General features: G+C 42.7%; 1 protein-coding gene across 1 annotated transcript in view; it reads right to left on the bottom strand.

Moving 5' to 3' along the window:
• Galnt18 (polypeptide N-acetylgalactosaminyltransferase 18) overlaps positions 1–24,672 on the bottom strand; it is a 319,444-nt gene that overhangs the window by 78,632 nt on the left and 216,140 nt on the right. The window contains exons 4-6 of the mRNA XM_042691681.1: positions 15,339–15,522; positions 13,197–13,394; positions 7,665–7,779 (exon numbers count right to left, since the gene is read on the bottom strand). Coding sequence (XP_042547615.1) covers positions 7,665–7,779; positions 13,197–13,394; positions 15,339–15,522 — 497 coding nt within the window. The remainder of the gene's footprint in view (positions 1–7,664; positions 7,780–13,196; positions 13,395–15,338; positions 15,523–24,672) is intronic.

Here is a 24,672-nt window from a genome sequence, read left to right as displayed (position 1 = left end):
TCTGTCTGAATTGGCAAAACCTCAGAGATCCTGCAACATGCTGCGGGATTGGTATGGCTGTGTGGAAATTGGCACCTTCATTGTTCCTAGAGGAACAATAATACCATCTGTCTGGAGAGATCCTGACACTGTCCAGCAAATTACAGGTACAGTTACCCTCTGACCTCACAATTCCAATGTTTGGAATCTAGTCAAAAGATAGGTAATATGAAAGGCATATATATGAACTATGTGTACAACACCTAATTAATTATACTGTTGTACCCTACAAAGGAAAAATCTTTCTCTCTCTCTAATCTATCTGCAAAGTAGCAAGAATATATAACCATTTGTCTAAGAGAGGAGAGATATGCACATAAACACTTCCTTATATCTTCTCAAGTGAAAGGGAAAACAAAAGCAAAATTAATGTTTACATTAGCAGTAGTGAGGAAATGAGGTAGCAAGATCAGTGATCAAAAGTAAACTCTTCTGAATCTTCCTTTACTTTAGATATATGATTTTGGAATTGTATACATGTTTGCATAGTTATACAAATTAAATATGAAAACAAAGAACAAAATGAAGTAGCAGAATTTGTTTATTAGTTTGCTTGGATATCTGCACAGGGAGGAATCAGAAGAGACATCTTCAAATCACAGGAATCTAACTCTACATCCCTAGTGGGAAAGATCTTAGAGCAAAAATGAAATGCCCCCAAATTACAGTGTTTCTGGTTATTGCATTATTGGTTAGTGTTCTTTTCATGTTGCGAAGTGGTGTGCCACTCTGGGGAATGAAGTAAATAAGTAATTTTGTAGGTGTCCTTAGGAATGAGGATTTTAGTATGGAGAGGAAAGAAATACATCAAGATGTCAGGTTGGGGTTGGGAAGGTGGCTCAGTGGTAGAGCGCTTGCCTTGCATGCATGAGGCCCTGAGTTCGATTCCTTAGCACCACATAACCAGAAAAAAAAAAGCCGGAAGTGGTGCTGTGGCTCAAGTGGTAGAGTGCTAGCCTTGAGCTGAAGAGCTGAGGGACAGTGCTCAGGCCCAAAGTTCAGGCCCATGACCAAAAAAAAAAAAAAAAAAAAGATGTCAGGTTGTTGAGGCTAAGTAAAACTCTGAACTTCTGGATTTGAATTAGAAAGATCATCATGAAAGCTTCAAGTATTTACCTCTACAATAATAATTTCAATTTCTGGAATTACTATTGTATTACTATTGAAAAGATATAGAAATGGAGCAACTTAGCAGTGATGACTACCCAAGCACCAAGCCGTGGGTTTCCTCACCAAAACTAAGCCAGGAAAAAGTTGATTACAGGCCTAGAGACAGAAATGCACCTAGCAATGTATAAGAGGAGCCTAGAACCACTCCTTGCTATTATATGCATAGATGCAAGCTTTCTATTTCACCAGATTTTGTTCTTATTATTACACAAAGAGTAGATGAAAATATTCTTTACTGTTTTCTTGCTAAATACTTATATTGTTTATTTCTTAATTTTCAGCTCTTCTTTTTAAAGTTAGGAATGGCACATTATGCTCTTTCTCCTAGGTTAGCTATATTACACGTTAATGTAATACATAGCATATTTGTTATCATTCAATTCAAAATACTTTCAACTTTTCAGTATAATTTTGTCTTTGACCTATAAGTTATTTGGAAGCATATTTTATAAATTCCCAGAATCCAGCTTTTCACTGTCATTTTTTGGTTATGAATTTCTAACTTAATACTACTGTGGTCAGAGAATGTGATGGATAAGATGTTAATCCCTTGAAATTTGTTGCATTTTGCTTTATACTCCTGTATGTGCTCAACTTGTATAACTGTCACATGAGTTCTTGAAGCTGTATTCAACAACCATTAGATAGGGTGTTCCATATATGCCTTTTAGGCATGTACAAGTTGGTCTATCTCTTATTGGGGAAAATCACAAAAGTTGCTGTGTTAGGGAGCTGTTGAAATTTCCTTGTAGCTTTGTCAATTTTTACTTTATACAGCTGAAGATTTGGCAATTATGTTTATATAAATTCTAATTATATTCTTGATAAGTTTCACATTTATGAATTTTGTAGACCTCTTAATACTAAAGCAGATTGAGACATTCCTTTTCTATGGTTATCCAAACAACTTTCTCTTGCTTGGCATCTGCCTACAATGACTTATTCCATACTTTTGGTTTTTCTGTATCATGTTTTAGATATGATCTTATAAATAGCCTACAGCTAGTGAAAATTTTAATGTAGTCTAAAATTATTTAGCTCTTAATTTAGTTGATGCAAATTTACTGATATATTTGGCTTTATGTTTTCTCTTTGTACAACCTGTTCAATATTTCTGTCTCTTCCTTCTTTCACATTTTTGTATTTTATAGTTTTCCTCCAGTACTTTGGAAGCTACAGTTTCTACTGATGACTTTTGTGGCTACCCTAAAACTTTTAACGTGCTTATTTAAAATACCAACTTTTCAAGTCAGCCAGTCAACCAGTATTTTTTTTTTCTTCTCTCACCACATCAGCATTTAACAGCATCTTAATTCTGATCATCCCACCCAACTTATATGCTATTGGTAACCTGTATCAGATGTTGCTCTGGTACTAGTTAACATTGATATATTTATTTTGATTTGTTCACATATTTACTATTTTCAATCTCGGATTTCCTTCTGTGATCATTTTCCTTATACTTAAAGTAAATCCTTCAGAAATTATTTTAGTAAGGATTTACCAATGTTTTGCAATAACTGTGCTTGACCTTGGCTTATTAATCAATTAACCTTGGCTTATTAATCAATTAATTAATTAATTTTGAAATAATAAGGTTTAACCTCGGGGTGTCATGATTGAACAACATCTCCAGCCCTTTTGGCTCTACTAATTTTTGATATAGGTTCTCAATTTTTTGTACAAGCTGACCTGTACCACAATCCTATTCTATGATTCCTGCCATTGCTGGGATGATAGGTATAAGCCACTGTTCCTAGCGTTTTTCCATGGACATGGAGTCTTTCAAATATTTTAACCCAAGCTGGCCTTGGAAACTTGATCTTCCAATCTCAGCCTTTCATATGGCTGGGATGAGAGGTACATACTTCTATACCCAGTTATTGGTTGAGATAGAATCTTACAAACTCTTTGCCCAGTCTGGCCTCACACTGTGATCATCTCAGTTTCTACCTCAAAGTAACTAGAATGATAGACATGAGTTACTGAGGCATGGCTTACTAGATTGACAATTATCTTCTCAGTATATTGAAGATATCATTCCATTACTTATTAGCTTCAATAGTTGTGGTTGAAAGGTTAGTTGTTATTCTATTATTTTTTTGTACTCTTGCTCTTCTTACTGCTATGTGCTGTAAATTTTTTTTGCCTTGGGGTTGTGTGGTTCCATTAGATGATATGTCCTTTCATTTTTTCAGTACTAGGGATCAAACCCAGGATATTGCAATTGCTAGGCAAGCACTTTGCCACTGAGTGACATCCCAGCCCAGATGATATTCATATTTATATTGTTGTGGATATGCTGAATTTCTCAAACTGAGGATTTGAAAAAAATTAAGGCATAATTTACTCACATATTGCTTTTGCCTGATCTGTTCCTCTTAACACCTCCACCTGGAGTTATAAGATATCAGACTTTCTCCCTCACTTCACATACTTGTAAACCTTTCCCTGTCATCCTTCCTCTCTTATCTTTTAATTTGTCTCTGGCTTATTTTGAATTATTTATTTAGATCTATTTTCCAGTTTTCTAGTTTTATTACTTTAATAATGTTCATGTAGGCATTTAATTTATCCATTGAACTTTCTGTTTCATTTTTATAGTATTAATGTTTGATATTCTGTTTTTATCCCAAAGCAACTGAATAGTATAGTTTAAAAAGTCTCTAAAGGATCATCTGCTGAGGCCTTGGTGCCAAGCCTATGACACTGTTGAAAGGTGATTGGATCAGAAGAGTACTAATGCCACCAATGGATCCATCTGTTGTTGAAGTCTTAGTTGAGTTAGAGGTGGGGTTTAGTTGGAACATGTAGGCAACTGAGGATATGTCTTTGAAGTATATGCCTTGCCAGTGGCTCCTCTGTCTTTCTACTTCTTAGCAGCCCTGAGAACAGCTCTACTCCATTATGCTAGAGGATGCAGCTTTACCATGGACTGGAAACAATGAAGCCGAGTGACCATAGATCGAAACCATGAATAAAAATAAATCTGTAAGTTTTTTCCGTCAGGGGCTGAAAACCAACATTGATCATTTGTATAAAATCTTGTTTCTTACTCATATTTTCAGTCTCCTACCAAATTAAGTATATTATACAACAGATTTTATATCCTGTGTCTGATTGATTTTGTACTTGAAGAATTTATGGATCAAATGTGACTGTTCACTACTTTTGAAGTGTTAGCTCCTGGTAGTTTTGATTTTTTTCCTGTCTAGTTTTTGTTTTTTTGTGTGCTGTTTTTAAATTTTTGAACTTGGATTACTTAAGACTCTAGCTGTGTGTACTTTTGTAGCTTGAGTTAAAAGAGTCTTTTTCCAGACAGAATTCATACTTGATATGGACAAAATAGGCCTTGGGATCCCAAATCTATGGAAGGTGAAGGAAACCTGTTCTGTAGTTGAGAAAACATAAGACTACGAGGTATTAATTTCTTCAGATATAATATTCATCTATATCACATAAATTTTGGCCTCTATCTTAGTTTCTTTGGGCTGTTAACCAGATTGTTCAATTAACACAAATTTGAGATGTTTTTGGTAGAGCCAGGTTTTCTCTAAGGCCTCTAGGGAAGGATCCTTCCATATCCCTTCCATGGCTTGTGGCATCATGACCCTAGTTTTTATTCACATGGCCACCTTCTTTCCATGTCTGCCTATGTCTACTTGTTCCAAGGATACTAATCATATCAGATTAGTGCCCACCAGTGTTGACTTCACCTAAACCTGATTATATCTGCATAAAACCTCATTCCAAATGAAACTTCATTCACAGCTAAAGGAGGGTAAGAGTTCATATTTTTAGAGAGACTCACCTGAACTCATAAAAATTTTTAACAATTTCTTGCTTCCTTGCCAGCTCATGAACACAGTTTTATATGCTTTAGAACTTTTATAATCATGAAGCATGCAATCATTCTATCTTCTACTATATGTCAGCTCTTATTTCACAGTCAATTCATTCTGCCACAGCAATTCTTTCCCCTTTTCCATTGCCTTATGGACTTAGAAACCAGAAAAGAAAGTCATAGTAGAACTGAGTTTAAAATAAGAGTAAGACTTTAAATGGGTACATGGGAGACATGATTGTGAATAAAAGAGAAGAAAAGTACTTCATAGACATTTAATATATTCTGGGGTTGCTCAAAGGGCTTTTATTCTTGGATAAGTAACTGTGGTCTATGTATTAAATCATTATGATCTGGAGTTGGATCCTTTGTCTATATTTTATGTGTTACATGACCTTGAAAACATTCCGGGTTTTTTTCAACTGAATAAAGGGGAGAGGTCATTAAAAAGTCTACTTTTCAGTTAGATAGATATGGATACATGACATAAGAACAATGCTTAGCTTCTTTCTTGGCTCAGAACACTCAACAATTATGAAAACAACTTTATCTCTATGTTCCAAAATACATAACAGCTTTGAGTAAGTAGTCTCTGGATAAGTAAGGTATGAAAAGTAACACCTTTCAGTTTTACACACAATTCAGAGGTAATAATTAGCCATATGATGTCTTTTGAAGAAACTGAGGCATTGAGAGTTACAGCTTGTAAACATGAAAACAGACACAATAGCAACACAAATGAGAATATCTGGCAAGGTGATGGTCCATTGACCGTACACCATTGACCATACACCATTGCTGTATTCCTTCAAGTAGAAACCACAACTCAGATTACCCAGGCTCTCCTTGGTGTATTCAATTCTACTAGCTAACAGGGTTCTGGGTTCAGGGTTAAAAGCCACCTTTGTTTCAACTCCAGTCACACTTCCTCTCTGACAAGTAGGAGGGAAGCCATATAGAGGAAAAAAAGCCAGACAACATTTTATACTGTATTTTAAATCCTGAACACGAAACCATCCATACGTATTTTAACACATTTGAGAGCCTCATCCAGGCCCACATTCCAGAATAGTATTATAATTTAAGGAAGGAAAAGCCAGAAATCTCCACCACTTTGTGATTGACTCACACACATGTTGGAAACAGAGTTCACAAATCTAATTTCTTTCTGCATTCCAGGACATTTTTATCCAGAGAACACAAGTGACCGGAGGCGGTGCTCAGCCTGCTCAGCCAATTCCTGACAGCAGCTCCCAGTGAAACAGATTGTGTTTGGGGGCAAGCATTTATCCAAGAGCTGTGCTGAAATGAGATGGTGAGGACGCAGACGGTGAAAAAATGGCCAGTGGAAGGAGAGCTGGAGAAATGAGGGTGATTATGCAGGCACTGTCCTCTGTGAATACATTAGCTCCCAGGCAGCCTATGCATTTCCACTGCCTCTAAGCAATTTCTTGGAGTTTCAGTGAATACAGGTGTCTGGAAGTGTTTTCTAAGCCCAGCTTCATACAGGCTGTTCCTATGGGCAGCCTTCAAAGCCCTAGTATTAAATCCTCAGACAAGTTGAAGTCCTTCTGCCAAGCACTGTCAGGTCCCATAGGTACTATGAGATGCTCACTATAGTTGCTTGGTTAGGGCTCATTCAGGTGAGGGTCAAGCGCTACTTAGGGTCAGCCGTCTGTCTCATGGAGTAGGCAGCAGGAAGAGGCTAGACCAGGCCCAGACACTATGGGCAAAATGATAAAGTGGATCACTACTTAGAACTAGCCAGACGCTGGAGGAGGTTTCCTCCAGATCTGTGCAAACAGCTGGTCTGAGGAAGGAAATCTCAGATGAGAGCTATGAACACCAGAAGGCATGAGGTCCTCTCCAAAAGTTCCCAAGCCTGTAGTACATAGGTGTTATCAATCCATAGACTATTGGAATGATCATAGGGACACACTGTAACTCAAACAATGAGCATGTTAGGGACACTTTCTGGACATGGACATCTCCTTCACTGTATCCATCATTGTATTACTGCCAGACTTTATGTGTCCCTCTAGAAATCAATCCGTAGGTCAGGGAAAAGAAATCAGAAAGCCTAGGAACTATGTCCAAAGGGTGAGAAACAAAATGGCACCTATCAGGGAGTCACACCATAGGCTGACATTTGCAAAGGATGGGCTGACACCCTTTAGGCAGGATGGGTGGCTACCTCAGGCAAATGGTCTATGGCAGAAATGGTCCTATAGATCTGGCCAACAGTGGTGCTGAGGGTCCATCTTCTCCAACCTATATGCCTATTAGGTCTTCAAGGGGGCATAGCTTTGCTCAACCCAATACATTTAGGTTTGGTTTTAAAGAAACTGTCCCCTTGAATTGGAGCTCAATTCTCCCATGTCCTGGACTGCAGGAAGCAGGCTCCCATGTCTTCTTAATCCTGAAATGCCAAAAGGCTCCATCCCTCAAGTCATCTTGCTTCTGGCCCCAGTCATACAATGGACCAGGACTAAAGACTGGACATCCAAAATCAGTCTGTGACCATCAACTGTAACCTCCCATTCTCTACCCCCAGACTCAGTCACCCTCTTCAGAACTGCACTCAGCCCTGTTGTCAAGAAACCCTACTCACCCTGATCCCAAGCTCCACATTCTCTCCTCCGTAGACCTCCATGCCTTCATCTAAGAGGCCAATCTCCTGGAAGTACTGCCGATCCACAATAAAGCAGCCAATGAGAGCAGGGCTCCTGCAAGGTGAAGGAGATGGGATAGTGGTGAGTCGAGGCAGGCTCCTAGGAGCTTCCCAAGGAAAAGGAACTTTGTATCAGGGGGATATGCCCTCTCTTTTCACTTGCTTCCAGAGACCGAGTGGCCTTCCGGGTCTTTCCTCACCCAGCCATTCCCAGGAGGCTGTTTATGAAGGCCCTGGGCAGGCAGACAGTTCCTTCCTGAGACCAGCCATTATTCCCTGCTGTGTGTGCTTGTGTGTTTGCCCAGGAAAGCAGTGCTCACTGTGCTGGTTTAGATTAGTGATCTGTCTGGATCTTAGAGCCTGACTTCTAAGCCACAGAGCCAGACTATTTATGCCTGGGCACCCAGGGCCACGTTGCCTGCCATCCCTAACTGAGACTCCACATGTCAACCTTGGTTCACTTAAGAAGATTGGCTGGGACCAGGTTGTATAGGGCTTTGGTAGCACAGTAAATAATTTATAGACTTTATCTGCAGGTAGAGGGGTGTCTATGAGGAATTTTAAGCAGGACAGTGGTATAAACAGATCTAAATTTTTAAAAGGGATACTCAATGGCTGTGGAGTGACTGACTGGGGAAATGAGAGGCTGAGCAGTCCAGTGTGAAGCTTGTAGCCAGCTCAGATGAGAGATGCCAAAGACCTGCAAGAGCTTGGAAGAGATGAACTAAGAGGAGGAGAGGAAGTAGCCTGGGTGCTAATGGGTTTGTGGTCTGGGTAATGGTGAATTAGAGTCATTCAGCCATACAGGGTATGGGGATTATCAGTACAGAATGTGGGGGATGAAGCTGTTTTCAGAAGGGAGCAAGCGTTCCTATCCTGGGACATCAATCTTCTACTGTCTGTGGGGCATCAAGAGGAGAGAGCTGGCAGGTAGCACTTAGATAGATAGTGGGGTCTGGATTAATCAGGGTCTCGGGCTGGAGCATCATTGCAGTGGCTTCTTTTCTTAGAGGGCAAGGCTTGCACACCAGCTCCAGCAAAGGCCTGGCCTGAGACTTCTCTGAGAATGATTCACATTAAGGAAGCAGCAGGAGCTTGTGCGGCTGCTCCTCTGCTGAGAGCAAATGACTCTGAATTGCTCTCTTGCATGCTGCTACCTTTCCTAACTCTTTCCTGGCATTTTATCAGCCCATGGCTGATTCAGTGGGGGAGAGAAAAGGAGAAATGAGGAGTCCTTAGGGATGCAGGAAGCTGTCAGTCAATCACATGCAAATAGACCTGTCTTTGACATTGGAAACTCATCAAGGCGGAGAAAGAACTATTTTGCAGGCTGCTTCCCCTGGGGATGCTGATACAGGAGGTTGCTCAGGCAAACTGGTACTCTAGGTTCATATCATTGCACTCTACTCTAAATTCCTCACCTTCCTGGGACTGTAGATGTACCAGGTATATCATGTCCCTGAAGCAGAATGAGATCCTTTCTGCTGGAGAACACTGGACCCAGGCCTTAGAGGTGAGCATTATGGGACTAATCTTCCATCTAGCTATGCGTCTCTGAAGTACCCCATCCTCTCTGAGGCTTCAAAATCCATCCATCTTTATGAGCTAGAATCAGTAATAACTTCATGTGGACTAAATCAAACAGGGTAAAGCTTTTGAAAGCCTCTTGGACATAATTGGTACTCAAAAGATCATTTCAAAAAGATACTTGTACGTTAAATAAGACAAGAAGATTCCCTTTCTAAATACGGAGTGCTTTAAAACATTGGCCCATCAGAGCAGGGTCTCAGTCTTTTCCTCTGCAATTCTGACGGTTAGCTATAACATGATTCAGAAACAGCTCTCATGGAGCTTGTGGAAGGGGCCTGCAAATGCCACAATCAGCATCTCAGAGGGATACAGGCTACCCTAAGGTAGTCTATTATGTAACTGGCTAGGATATCAAGTGGACCCAATTCGCCTGAAAAGTGTTACTAATTTATAACCTCTTCATTCCAAAAAAAATAGAAATAGTTTATAAAAAAATGTAAGCCAGGTGTAGTAGCTTAAGCCTGGAATCATAGCTACTCAGGAGGCAGAGATCCAGGATCTCAGTTTGAGGCCAGCCCAGACATAAAAATTCATGAGACTTCATCTCAATCAATGGCTCAGTGCGGTGGTTCACCTCTGTCACCCACAGTCACACAGGGAAGCATAAATAGAAAGATCAAAGCCCAGCTGGCATGGGCATAAAGTGATACCTTACCTTGAAAATAACCAATGCCAAAAGAGACTGGGGGGCAGAGCTCAATTGGTAAAGCACCTGCCCAGTACATGTGTATATGGCCCTGACTTTAATCTCCAATATTACACACAAAAAAAGGAAGAAAGAAAAACACTGGAAAATAGAACTAATGACTGCAAAGATGTATCTGGGGACTAGTTAGAATTGGAATGCACGTATAGACCAAGTACTTTCTTCATGTTTCTGAAAGTAGGCCTGGAAACTTGAGCCTGAGCTTCCTGTCAGCTGAGGTGAGGAAATATATACAAGGTCTCAGAAATAAAATCTACCATTCCCATATAAAAATGTAATACCAATTGATTCCTCAAGGATAGCAAGGCTTTCTTAGACCAGCAGTTGATTTGAAAGAAATTTTTCATGTGGATCTTTTCTTGAATGAGGTCACTTGAGGACCCAGTGAACAATCTCTAAGACACTCTTTAGAATAAAACTAGGGATGATTCTGGGCCCTTTTATATCCCCATGTGTGGGTAAAACACTAAAATGCAGTTCCAAAGATACATTTGTATAAACCATAGTCTCTGCAGGGCTGTCTTCATCTACGAATAAAATCAGGAATGTTCTTCAAAACCATCTATAAATGTAATTTTCCTCAATCAAATATTTTTTAAATGATAAAAATGGAAAGATATAAAAGATGAAGTTGATGACATCCTTTGGCAAGGATCTAAAATGTACCTTTGCTGATGATGATCGGCTTATTATGTTTAGAGAGGGGAAGAGAAAGAGCTAATATCCATATAGTATCCTGTAAGAGCTTCCTTTGCTTGGTGGTATGTTTCCATCAACTAGCACTCAGCAGATAAAAGCAGGAGTCAGACACATCAATTCTGTGTCTAACAGTAGCCCAGTAGGGGGATGATGACAAGCCATGGAGTCTGGTTGACCCAGAGGATCCTGGCTACAATGCCCAGAGACTTTGGCAGATGTCTTTTCTCAGTCTTGTACTCTTCATTTTGTAAAACAGTGATGGCACTGCAAGTCAACACCATGTTATGAGGAAGACCTATGAAGGCCAGGCACCAGTGGCTTATGCTTGGAATCCTAGCTACTCAGGAGGCTGAGATCTGAGGATCAGACAAATCTGAGAGGCTTTTATCACCAATTACTCAGCAAAAATCTGGAATTGAAGGTGTGGCTGAAATGGTAGTATGCCAGCCTTGAAAAGGCCAGGTAAGAATACAAGCTCCAGTACCAACACACACACACACACACACACACACACACACACACACACACACACACACACACACACACACACACACACACACACACACAAGAGCATCCAGGTAAGAATACAAGTATAAAACGATTATATATATCAGATTGATAGCAAATATTCAACAACACAGAATTGTGGCACAGGCTTGGCAGAGTTGGCAGCTGCTGTGTTTGAGGGTGTATCAAGAATCTAGGTGTTGAAACTCTGTAGCTTCAATGGTCCAAGCTTCAATGGTAATGAGAGGTTGTGGATCCTTCAGAAGTAGAGCTTACTAAAAGATGATTAAGTTATGTAGGATCACACACAAGAGATTCATGTAGTTCTGACTAGGTCAGATTAGTTCCTAAGAGAACAGATGGTTATAAAGGCCACCAACATATTTGTCCCCCTCTGTGTGTGGGTTTTCCCATTTCTACTCTTGCTATATGATATCATCTGCCTTTATCAGAGGCTAACGAGGTAGCTCAACCCAATGTCACATGTTTAGCCTTCAATACTGTGAACTAAATGAATCTATTTTCATTATAAATTACCTGGCCTCAGGTATTTCATTATACTAACCTGAGACCGACTAAGGAAATAATAGAAGTAACCACAGAAAACAGAAATCTCATACATGTGTAGTTATATTAAAAAAAAAAAAAAAAAAAGAAAACAGAAATCTCTTCCATCCTGTTTTTAATATGAACATATTTTTTTCTTCTGGCAAGGAAAACATAATCTTAGGTAATAATCACCTATTTTCAACTAAAGTTTTCATCATCTTTCTCTGTCATGGCAAACAAAGTAACACTGGTTTCTAATCTCTTTTACTCTAGAAGTGGCCCCCTAGGATATTTCCATTGCCTCCTGTTGTGTTTAACAGGCAAGGAGTACAGCCATACCTTATCATCAATGCAGATAAAAACAAGGTAGGTGGACATAGCTGTGGCAGGAATCCAGACCCTAAAAGCAGAGGCTGCAGTTGGGAGTCATTCAGGGGTCTAGCAGTAAAGACAGAGAATTTGAGGCCTTTTGCTTGTTTGTGTGTTTGTTTATCTGAGTCCTATAAAAGAAAACCCCAACACTGTCAAATCTATAAGCCCTGTGGATCTGATCTGGCCTCTCTGTTGCTCTAGCATAATTGTGTAGGACTGCCTGGCTCACATTTCTCCATCTAGAAACCTCCTTCTGTGGGCGCATGAACTTCCACATGGGTGCTCATTCCCACCCTAATCATCTCTTACACACTCTGCAGGAGAAGCTCATTGGTATCCTGTCTGTAAAGGAACTCAGACTTGCCCTGCCATGGAGCTTCCACCTGCATGCTGGGGTGGGTTTTCTTTGTCTGTCTTCATTTATGCTCCAGGCTTTGGGGGATAGGCAGTAAATTGGACCCTCAGCACTGAGCATAGCAATTGCCACCTAGCGGGTATTTGATGGTATTGTGTCCACATGAGTGATTAGAAGAGTGGGTTTCTGAATGCCATGGCGGCTCTTTTTAAAAGGAATCACGAGGACTGGTTATGGTGGATACACCTATAATTCCAGTTACTCAAGAGGCAGAAATAGGACTGTCTCACTTTGAGGCCAGCGGGGGACCTCAAATCTATCTTAAAAACAAGCGGCGTATGGTAATGTAGAGGAAGGAGAGGTAGGAGAATTGCAATTCAAGGTCAGAGTTGGCAAAAGATTGAGATTCTATCTAAAAACAAGCTAAAGCAAAAAGGGTTGGGAATGTGGCTCAAGAGTCCTTGCCTAGGAAACTTGAGACCTAGTACATAGGTCACAAAGAAACAACTAATTAAATTAAAGAGATCCTTCGAGCCTGAGAGCAGTGACTAAGGATCCTAATGGAACTCCCCTCTGCCCTCCCCACCCTCTGTCTGACACCCATTGGGGCTAGAGTTTAGGGAAGGGCTGGGCTGGAAGTGGAGGTCTTGCTTGGATCCCAAAGTAAAGAGACCCACAGGAAAGAATACTCTACCTGATCGGGGCTGTGGAGTTCTCCAACTTCCACCAGGCCTTGGGGGGATTTAGGTAGCGGCACCACAGCTCCCAGTCAAAGCCCTGGGCGGCCAGCGGGTACTCCTCAATTTCAAAGTTGTCGTATTTGATGTTATCAAAGGATGGTGAGATGATCCGCTTTCGGTTCTCCTTTATGCGAGTGAGCACGGGTTCTGCCCTGAGAGGAAAGGAGAGAGAGGAGGGGGTGACTGCGCCCCTGTGGCTGACCAGGGCAGCAGCCTCTCCTGAGGGTAGTTCCCCAGGAGAAAGAACCTAGGAAGGACCCTCTGTTCAGCTTCTGGTCCTCAGAGGACTTCCAGGTTAGCAAGCAGCTTGGCCACTCCTTTGGCATGTCTAGAACCAGGCTGACAGAGTCTCATCCAGCCTGCTTTGCCTTCCCTTTATTCTCTAACAGAACAAAAATGAAAATGTGAAAGGAAGGAAAAGAAAAAGCTCAAAAGCTATGTACGCATGGCCATATAAGATGATGCTAAGCGAAAAGAACCCCAAGATATGAACATATGAGGTATTTTTTTCTTTGCTGTGGTTGTTTTTAATGTGCTGTGTGATTTTTTTTTGTATGTTCTTCCCTCTGTGCTATACCCCCTGTAGTCACTGTACTTGATTTTGGTACTCTGCATCTTGTATATACATTTATCTAATTTGGGGAAGGGGAAGGGGAATAACAAAATGCTGAAACAAGGACACAGGATGACCCATTGCACCGATGATACTCACAAGACACTATGTTGAAAATGTACCTTTCAATTTTGTGGGGTGGTGGGGGGGAAGAGGGGGGAAGGGATCGTAGGAGAAAAACAAAGGAGGAGGTAACAAAGCTTCACAAAAAATGTACTCATTATCTTACTCATGTAACTGTAAGCCCTCTGTACAGCATCTTTGCAATAAAATAAGATCAAAAATAAAACAAAAAAAGAATGAAGGAACCTACATCTCCTACTGAGATCCAGTGTAGCAACTTGAAAAGGCAGACAAGGAAGGTGGAGGCACATTTCCTCAACTGCCCATGGAGAAATGGGCAACCAGGCTTTTTTAGGGAATCTAGAGGACCCTCTGGGCACCAGAAGAGTAATGTGTTTGCAGACAGGAATGATAAGCTTCTCATTAATAATACATTCAACGCATAATTGTTTATTCAAATCAGCTTGAAATAGTAAGTGTCCCTCTCCTATCCTGGCCATAAATTCAGTACAAATGCTTTTTAAATAGTCACAAATGGCAAGCAGGGACTTCAAGTATAAAAAATGACTCTGCTGCAGTCTTAATTTGGGCCCGTTTATGCCGGCAGCCAGCCCAGGCTGTATGCAGGCCCCAAGAGTCCTTCCTGCCAAAGGATCCTCCTCTCCTGGCTCCTTGGAAAGAGGCAAAGGCTGGCATAGTGGAGCTGGGGAGGGAACAGACCCTGAGGCCAGGAGGCATACTGGGAGAAACACTGGGAACCTCCAGGTCCCAGCCATGCAAGTCATTCCCAGCATCTGTGCTATCCATGCCCAAGTGAAGCCAGACATAGGGGTGGCACTACAGACCCTAGGCCTGACAAGGACATGGGGAATAGAGACCCAGTCAGTGTTCAGTAGCACTGTGGCTTTTGCCTGCTCTCTCTTGCCACCTAAACTGAGAAAGGAAGATTGGTTCATACTTGGTTTCACCAGGCAGGAAGCTCTGGGATTGTGTGCCACAATCCTGGCCCTGTGTACCTGTGGCAACATTATGCTACCTTCATACACCTCTATCATACATCTACCCTATCTCCCAGGTGGGGCATCTGTCACATATCTGCCCCAGCTCTGCTGTGCTGGCTGTTGGACCCTTGTCCTTAGCCAATTACCAGGTACCCCTCTTCCTAGTCCTACCAACAAAGGGACACCACACCAGTCAGTGCTACACCTGATATTGCTACCATATCATAAAGGTACTGTGCTTTGACCCCTCGACCCATAATCCTCCTGCCCTACTACGGGACAATCCTGTTGTCTGTGTCATTCATACACCCACACTCACCAGTCCCCAAGATTCTCTCCCTCCTCCTGCCAATGTCTCCGCTCCCAGCATGCTTTGTACTCAAAGCTTCTAGGCTACCAGGAGACTCTTCCTCACTCACCAGCCTACATTGAACTCCACATGGGCATCGAAGAGTGCCACCACTGGAGCCGTGGCTGCCCTCCAGCCGCTGACCCGGGAGCGGATGAGGCCTTCCTGCTTGCTGTGGCGCACGACTTTGATGAAGCCGGGCTTCTGGCTGTTCACCTTGTCCACGTACTCGGTCAGCTTCTCCTTCAGCTCCTCTGTCAGGGAGAAAATATCTCCTTAGCAAAGTGCGAGAGGGGCAGGGATCAGAGGACAAGCACCATGCACACTATTAGGGTGAACTGACCCTAGAGAGGTGAGAAGACCCACCCTGCCCCTAAGTCTCCACAGTGTCAATGTGGCTCAGTTTTGAAGGAAAAAAAGAGAGGAGAAAACAGTATTTATAGTATGCTAGCCACATGCACAGGTCACAGGCCTCAGACACTGTCTTTAATTTTCACAACAAGATGACAGCAAAATGAGGGCTCAGAAGAGTTTGTCAATTTCTCTTTCTTTCTGGTAGTAAAGATTGAGCCCAGTGTTTCATGAACACCACGCCAGTACTCCACTATTTGAGCTATGTCCCCCAGCTTTTCTGTTTCTACTTTGTTTTTGAGAAAGAGTTTTGATACTTTCCCCCAGGTGGTCTTGAACTCACAATCCTGCCTCTGCCTCCCAAGTCAAGGGCATGTGTGCCATCATCACACTCAGCTTTAAGTGTATCAGTTTCTGTAATACCAGGCAGATCAAGAGTAGCAGATTTTCTCATCAGCTCAGCTGTCTCCATTGTCTGAGACTTTCCATTGCTCCTCCCAGGATCCCAGAGAAGCCCTTGCTGCTGAGATCTCAGCCTGGGGCTGCCTCTGTCTGAATCTCCATCTTTCCAGGAGGTGGGAAGCAGGCATTGTGCCACATGAGCAGGTGCCCTGGGCTGCTGCCCACTGTTGCTATACCCAGCTGAGCACCTAACACTGTACTTCATCATGACTGGATTGGGTCCTTGGCAGCTGCCCCAACCCTTCCACCTGGGAGGACACAAGAAAGGTGTTCATCAAGTTTCCCACAGAGCAGGCCTAGGGAACCTCACAGTCATCTGGGCAGAATTTTACAGTTCACTGGAAGCAGTTACCTTTCTCTCTGTGCAAGCCCCTGTCTGTTCTGATGGTGACCACACAGCCCGTGTAGAACAAGGAATTTCATGTCAACCACCCTTAAATGAGCCACATTAAGTCCTACTTCTTTTCCCTTCTTCTTCCATTAGTCCAGTTGGACAGACTTTTTTGGGACATAGGCACAGACCAAGTCTTTTCTTACATACTGCCTTACAGTTGAAGGCATTCTTAAATTCTCACTGAGGACTACTCTAGGCCCAATACCTTCAATTCCTCTTGATAATGCCTCATAACTCATGATTTCAAAGGTTTTTTCTCAAATTGAACTTCCCCCTCAAGATGTCAATTTTTCTCAAAGGCTTCTAAATTATATGCCCCGCAATTGACTTGAACAACCTGTGCTATACAATACACAAGGAATGAACTAATGGACCCTATGCTCCTGTTAGTGCAGTATAAGGTCCCATAACTCTGCCTCCTTTTGACTCAAGTGAAGCTTTCTGCTAACTACACCTTCAAGTTCTTTTCACGCTGTGCTACCAAGTCAGGTCTGCTTCATGTCATCTCTTCATAGCCATGTGTGTGCCTATGTGTAAGCATATGGGTACAGGTGCGTTTGTGTATGAATGCATGTAAACATAAGGGTGTATATGTATGTATATAGGCATGCATACATGCAGTTATGTGCACATACAGGTTTATATGCATACATGTTCACACACATGGATATGTATACACATGCACATAGTTGGACACAAATATGTACACGAGTATGCATGTGTGTGCAAGAGTGTGAATGTGCACACACCTGTGGATGCTTTAAGCCAAAACATAGAATCTTATATTTGGTCCTATTTAATTCAATGTTTGCAAAGATTTTCATCATTTCTCTGGCTGTCTCTTGATTGTTATTCAATGTCTTTCCTATCTAGCTTTTTCAGCTTTACAGCTTTTGCAAAAGTGATACGTATCTGGTCTTTATTCCAGCCATCATTTGGAACAATGTGGCCTTTGTCCTAAAAGGTAGGTCCTGGAGAAGGCTGTCATTAATACCTTGTGGTCTCTCTACCCTACATGAAAATAACCTGTGATGGCCACAACTGATTGAGGGAGGCATGGGAACAGCCCTACTTCACAGGACACTGGCCACAGAATCGCACCAGTCAGTACGCTCTAAGCTCCAAGGTCTACAAGCCAGGTAGCAGCAGGCTTCCTAAGACACAGTCTTCTTCAGCCCTCATGTATCTGCTATGAAGTTCTCAAATGGAGCTGAGACCACCTGAGATTCAGACTTTGGATGATAGCAGTGAAATAGGTCCTGCGCAGAGCTTAGAGGAAGAACATGGCTGGTGCCCTGTGACATGATCTAGAGCCCCTCACATCCCAAACAACAAAAGGAACTGTTTTTCCTCATATATAAACACAAAACCATGTAAGGTATTGTTCCCTCCCCACTTCCCAGGTGAGATTGCTCACTGCTCATAGGATATCCTTATGTAAGAATAAGGCATTAAATAAATACAAACTATATGTATTTGTACATATATATATATATATATATACATATATATAATAGAACTAGCTCCATAAAACATAATTTGTCTCTTTTTCCTTAGACCTAAACATGAGCACAAAATTCATCATATTCTCTTTTTTTTCAAACTCATGATCCTCTTGCCTCATCTTCCTCGTTGATTACCTGCATGCGCCACCACGGCTGGCTCCCTTTTTTTTTTCAAAGACTGCTAGGAAGCTCAAAGATAAGTAGAATGACCGATCACAAGAGTTCAATCAGTATTTTTGCTTTCCTACTGATAGTAAAGCTTTGGTTTGTTTTTTTTTTTTTCAAGCTCCAATTTTAAAGCTGCATTGCTTTGTACCCTTTTCCCTATGTAAACTGCATTTATTTTTAAAACCTATAAATAATCTTTCATAACATGTCAGAGAAGGGCAGGACAGGAGCATCACTATGATGGGCAAGGGACAGCCATATTTTGTGTTTGTTTCCATATGCTGGAAAAGGGAGTCTGCTTTTTGGTGATTTGTGCCAGATTTAGAGTCAAGAGGAGCAGTCCTTAGCCAGTGTTGACAGAGAAACAGAATTTGCACCCTGCATGAGCTCAAGTGTCCTCCTGCTGGCTAGGGCGGGGCCGGGTGGGGGGATCCCATCAGCCTCTCCTACTGTCACAAAGCCTCCTTCTTCTAACATCCAGGAGATCTCTGTAAACTGGCACCTGCAGAAGCAGTGCTGATGAGATACCCCTGACCCCACAAGGGAGAGGGAGAGGGAGAAAGAGAGAGGAGAGGAAGAGGGACAGGAGGGCCAGGGTACTAATATCTCCTTCATGAACACACTCTCAATATCCTAACTTCCTCCCATTAAGTCTCACTTCCTAGATTCCATCGCCACCCAATAGTCACACAAACTGGAGACTAAGGCCCTTGGATATTTAAGAACTGTCCCCTGGAGCTGCTTTGATCTGTTCCTTGCAGTTCCCTAGCTGTCTTCCACATGAGCCACTACTTTTTGCCCCCTCTAGCCATCCATCCTCCTCCGTACCTCACATTACCTAGTTGCTAAGTATAAACACCCCACTCCACTCCTTCAGAGAAGGGCTGGTAATTGCCAGTCCCAATGGTGCTAATTTAGAGATTAAAGGCACAGCATTTTCTTTTTATTCCTCTAAGAATGAACAGAATCAGGTCTTCCTCAGATCAGAGGATTAACTAGCTTTCCTCTAAAGCCATTTAGGGCCATTGAAACACAAATGCTATGTCAACACACTTTAAAAGAGATATTTATTCCTAAGGATGAAACAATTATGCTGACCATCCACAGCCCTGAGGTAAGAAGACAGAAAGAAGGTGGCTCACCCACAGTAAAGAATCAAATGGGGGCTCTGGACTCAAAGGGCCTCATTGAGACCCCATATTGAGCATGTTCAAGCAGCAGGGATTGCAGCATGCACTGTGAGCCTGGGTCTTAGCTTAGAACATCTTGATTTGTGCTTTCTTCTCACACAAGACAAGCTTCTATCTCTTGGGCAGTTTATAAATGCCTTCCTTGGATTCATTCTTCTGTCTTCTACACTTAATGGATACACTTCTGTCTGGCCCTCTTAATAGCTACACCTCTTCAAAGTCAATTGATATTGAAGGAGATTTGTCCTTAAATAGTCCCTTCAGTCAGAAGGCTGATCTGGCCATTTATGATAAGGACCTGGGGAGTTAGATGCTCCATGAAGGAGCCCACAGATGCCTGTAAAATCCATCCACAGAGTCTGATCAAACAGTATTAACAGTCATCCCTGGAGGTTACAGCATCAATTCAGTCTGATCAAGTTACAGAAAGTCCTGAGATTACCACCAAACAGCCCCACCATGTCACCTCATGCTTTCTGGTTTCCTCTTCAGTATCTCAGAGGTGTACCAGTGACCACCAAAACCCACTAAAAATATGCACTACAAACTTACCGGAGACCCCCAAAGCCAAGCTTTCAACCCCACTAACACCATCTACCTGCTATAACATTGTTTATTTTCTCCATCATCTGTGCCCCACAATAATATTGTCAATTGAAGTTTTGAAGATGCCTGGGTCAAAGGATATGAAAATGTTCTTCTAGCAGGCAGAGATGATGTGTTGAGTTCTAATTGAAATGTCACTCTCATTATAAAACACACCTAACATTTGCCAATGTCTGTTGTGTAAACACTCCCCTATAGCTGATTCAGACTACTAGCCTGATGCCACTGACTCTGAGCGCTGGGGAAAGAATATACTGGATTCATCAGCTTATAATGGTAAGGCAGCCCCAGCCCTAGTCCAGTGCTCAGAGCAGGAGGTGACAGTCAGTGGACACCTCCACCACTTACCATCAATCCCTCCAATTCTTTCTCCATCATTCAACTATATATGATATGGATGTCAGGTACAAGACACTGAGGTCTGCACCTCACTGCCTCCCTGTGGACAATGGTATTCATAGTTAATACTCATTCCTTCAGTACCACAATATGACTTGCTTTAATATGACTTGCTACGGTTTGAGTTATAAATGTCCTTCCAAAGGCCCATGTGTTGAAGGCTTGGACTACAATGATGCAGAGTTCAGAGATGGGTTCTTTGAGAGATGATTGGGTTGTGGGACTCTGATCTCATCAGTGGAATAGTTCACTTATAGGTTCATCACTGAATGGCCGTTGTGAGGTAATGGAAACTCTAGGAAATAGGAGCCTAAAGAAAGTGGTGTCATTGGAGACAAGTATTTGGAGGAGGTATTGAATCCTGGTATCTCTCTCTCTGACTCTGTGTCTGTTTATCTGTTTCTGTCTCTCCCTCCTTCTCCCTTACCTTGGCACTATGAGTGAGTAGCTGTGATTCACTACATGTCCTCCACCACGACAGTCTGCCCGAAAATAATAGCTAGGTGACCATTGCTGTATCCTCTGCAACCTTTCCCCAGTAGGGAATATTATTATTCCCATTTCATAGACAAGGCAATCAGAAGAGCCCAGAGAGGTTCAAGGATCTGCTCAGTGTCACAGAACAGTGGTAGATCAGGAATGCAAACCCAGGTACCCTAACTCCAGAGACCATTATATCTTCCAAATGATGAATAGAATCAAGGATCAGAGACTTTAAATAACATAGCCCAAATGACACAGGAGGGAAAGGAGGGGCACAGGGTTCAACTCATATCTGCCTGACCCTAAAGACTATGCTCTCTTCCTTTCTGCCCCTCAGCCCTCCTCAGGAAGCCCTGTGCCTCAGGCTTCACACACAAGTCTTCCCAGGGGTCAGAGCTTTGTGACTCTCTCCTTATCCATGGTGGGTAATTGAGCAAATGAAAATGAGAATAATGCACAAACAGATGCCAGTCGTCTTATAGGCTCAATGATCTTGGCAAAAGGCCAAGTAGCTTTTGTATTCCTTGAAGCTGTGAGGAGAAAACCCTACCAAGGAAAGGTGGGACCATGGCCCAAAGGCCAGGAAATTACTTAAAGAACATAAATGACTTCTGCTGCTCTGTGGTTTTCAGTGGGAACCACAGGACTTATTAAAAATGCCACGATGGGAGATTGATGCCTGTGTGTTCAGGCAGCATTATCTCCTCTAGTTGAGGAGCACTGGGTACATCTCCCCCTGAACTGCCAGGGAGGACTGACCAGAATTCAGCCTGGCATTGCTGGCAGACAGCAAGAGGCAGCAGGTTACACCCAAGCTGAGAGTCTGAATGTCAGTGCCAAGCTGCCAAGGGGACGTCTTTTCTTCCTTTCCTTTCCTTTCTTTTCTTTTTTCTTTTCTTTTCCTTTCTTTTCTTTTCATTTTTTTTTATGCTAGAGCTTGAACGAAGGGGTCTTGCATTCTTGTTTAGCTTTCTCTGCCCAAGGCTGGTGTTCTACCAGCTAAGCCACACATCTATTTCCAGCTTTTAGTTAATTGAGATAAGATTCTCACAGACATTTTTGCCTGGTTGGCTTTGAACCTCAAATCTCAGATCTCAGCCTCCTGAGTAGCTAAGGTTACAGCTGTGAGCCACCAGTGCCTGGTTCACCAAGGGATTTATGGAGGATGAGCATGTGGGAAGGCCCAGTTGCCAATGGTGGCAAGTCAAAGGCCACCTTGAATTTTGGTGTTGACTTCTTTTTTTGTGTGCAAGGTTTGGAGTTACACAGCTCAGAAACATGATCTTAAAATCTCATGCTGCAAACTCAGATTTATAAGTCTTGGTCCAAAATGTCAAGATTCTAAGTGTCCTACCATCTGTCAAGTACAAAGTTTTAGGAGTCTCTGGTCATATGAACCTATGTTTCTTGAAATGCCAGAGTAATTGTTCCAAGATGTGGCCCCCACCTTTCACCTCTTAAGCTCCTGAGCTCCCTCCCCCCACCTGCCACTGTTGATGGCTTACAATGTTCTGGTCTTTTCTTAGTCTTTGCTTCCTCTGGAAGAGTCAGTGCTCATGTTCTCAAGCATGCCAAATTCACTTGTGCCACAGTGCCTTTGTACTGATTGTTCCCTCTGCTTGGAACACTCTTTCCTCACCTGATCTAGTGCAGGTGCTTTAGAAAGCCTTCCTTCCCTTTGCAGCTCTCACAATTGGGAACCACAAGAAGAGGAAAGGGAACTGTTTATTTTTTTTGCCTTGGGATACATCACAGAGGGCCAGAAACATATTCCAGGTAACTGGACGTTGGGGCCTGAGCTCCTTCCTGCTCACAGGAACATGGCTGAACATCCTCCAGGGGGAAGAGTTAAAGCTCTCACAGACTGTAAGTCAGCTCTGCTCAGACTCTGGGACCAGTGGCCACAGGGCTGATTCATGACACAGGGAATGGCGGGGTTGCACACATATATTTACAGCCAGAGCAAGCACACGCCTTGTCAGATGGGAGGTGTGATGCTCTGTTCCTCAGGTCATAGGACACCTCCCAGCAATCTATACTCAAAGAGAAGGGGCGTGCAGGGGTGTCTGGCAAGCCAGAATGTACAGGTTTGGCTCCCAGGCCTCCTGCTTTTATTCCTTTTTTTTTTTTTTTTTTTGAAAGATATCAAATTCAGCAGTAGGAGCAAGGATACGGGGAAGTAAGGATGCTTGAATGAATGGCCAGTGCTGTGATTTACCAACCGTGTGACTGATGACTTCATCTCACTGAGCCTCAGTTTCCTTGTCTTTAAAATAGGAATGTCATCACGGAAGTCCATGGGACAGAGCAGCATGTTGCAAGGGCTTCATAAGTGGTGTCATTATCTGCTCATTCATTTAATCGCTTTCACTCCCTTCTTCCTTTTGAAAGGCAGCTGCCTAGGCTACAGGCATGCTCTTATCTCTGCAATGTCTGATCGAGCCAGTTCTTCAGTGTGCCGCCCTGGGTCTTTTCCTGGGTACCAGATACTGCTGCTTCCCCAAGGGCCATCTTGTGGCTTTATATTCAACTCCTCTATCCCCTTCCTGCCCCCACCTACATTGATATTTGTAAGTAGCCCCTTACCAGGCAATGCCTGATCAGACATTGCAGAGATGAGAGAGCATGCTTCCAGCCTAGGCTTTCCTAGTATTGTCATCGAACTCTTATAATATCTAGGTAAGTACTCATAGTAACTCATTTTATAGCTGAGAAAACCAAGGTACAAGAGGTAAGTCACTTGTTCAAGTAATGAGTTAGTTGTAGATCCTCCAAGTTTGCAAGCTTGGCCTCAGAGTTTCATATTCTTAGCAGAATTTTTCCCTATGGGACCAAAGGTAAGCGATGCATTTAGTGTCTCTACCCAGGCTCAATGCTAGACACTGAACACCTTGTGATATAAAGCAAATGGAAAGATAAAGAGCAGCTCTGCCACCAGGCACCTGTGGCTCATGCCTGTAATCCTAGCTACTCAAGAGGCTAGGATCTGAGGATTGCAGTTCAAAGCTGGCCCGGGCAGGAAAGTCTGTGAGACTCTTTTTGGGGGGTCGGTTGTAGGGCCTGAACCCTGAGCCTGGGTGCTGTCCCTGAGCTCTTCAGCTCAAGGCTAGTGCTCTACCACTTGAGCCACAGCGCCACTTCCAGTTTTCTGGTGATAAGAGATAAGAGTCTCATGGACTTTCCTGCCTGGGCTTTGAACCACAATCCTCAGATCTCAAGACTCCTGAGTAGCTAAGATTATAGGTATGAGCCACTGGTACCTGGCTTAAGTGTGTGAGACTCTTATTGCCAACTAATCGCAGAAGAAGCTGGAGCTATGGCTTAAGTGGTAGATTGCTAACCCTGAGCAGAAAGAACTCAGCAACAGCAAAGGCGCAGAGTTCAAGTCCCAGGACCCACCAAAAAAAAAAAAAAAAGGTGCCATTATTCTTTAAAATTCTTTGTATAACAAAGCAAAACAAAGCTAAGAACTGATGGCCTAACTAAAGATACACAATTTCCAGCAGTGCTATTACCTGATCATTAGTCTGAACTGCTGTAGGGGTGAGTTTATCCCCAGCCTGACTGCTCAGTGCATACCTAAGCAACCTACCAGAGCTTCAGGAAGAAAACAAAAACCTATGAAGAGAAAGGTAGGTCGGGGTAGCTGGAGACCATCTGTGCTCACCTAGGAGGCAAGGCTAGAGCCTACGCCCAGCACTGCTGACTCTGCCCCTGTGCATACCACCTGACAGGGCACTGAACATGTCTGTTGTGTTTTCTTGTATTGCAGGAAAGAGTGGATGATGGATGAGGTCTCTAATGACCAGCAATTATACTTTGGTATGGTTTTGCTTCAGTTCCCTC

This window comes from Dipodomys spectabilis, unplaced genomic scaffold (genome assembly GCF_019054845.1).
Source record: "Dipodomys spectabilis isolate Male_0828 unplaced genomic scaffold, ASM1905484v1 ptg000145l, whole genome shotgun sequence".
Lineage (NCBI taxonomy): Eukaryota > Metazoa > Chordata > Mammalia > Rodentia > Heteromyidae > Dipodomys > Dipodomys spectabilis.
This window is presented reverse-complemented; position numbering and strand designations above follow the sequence as displayed.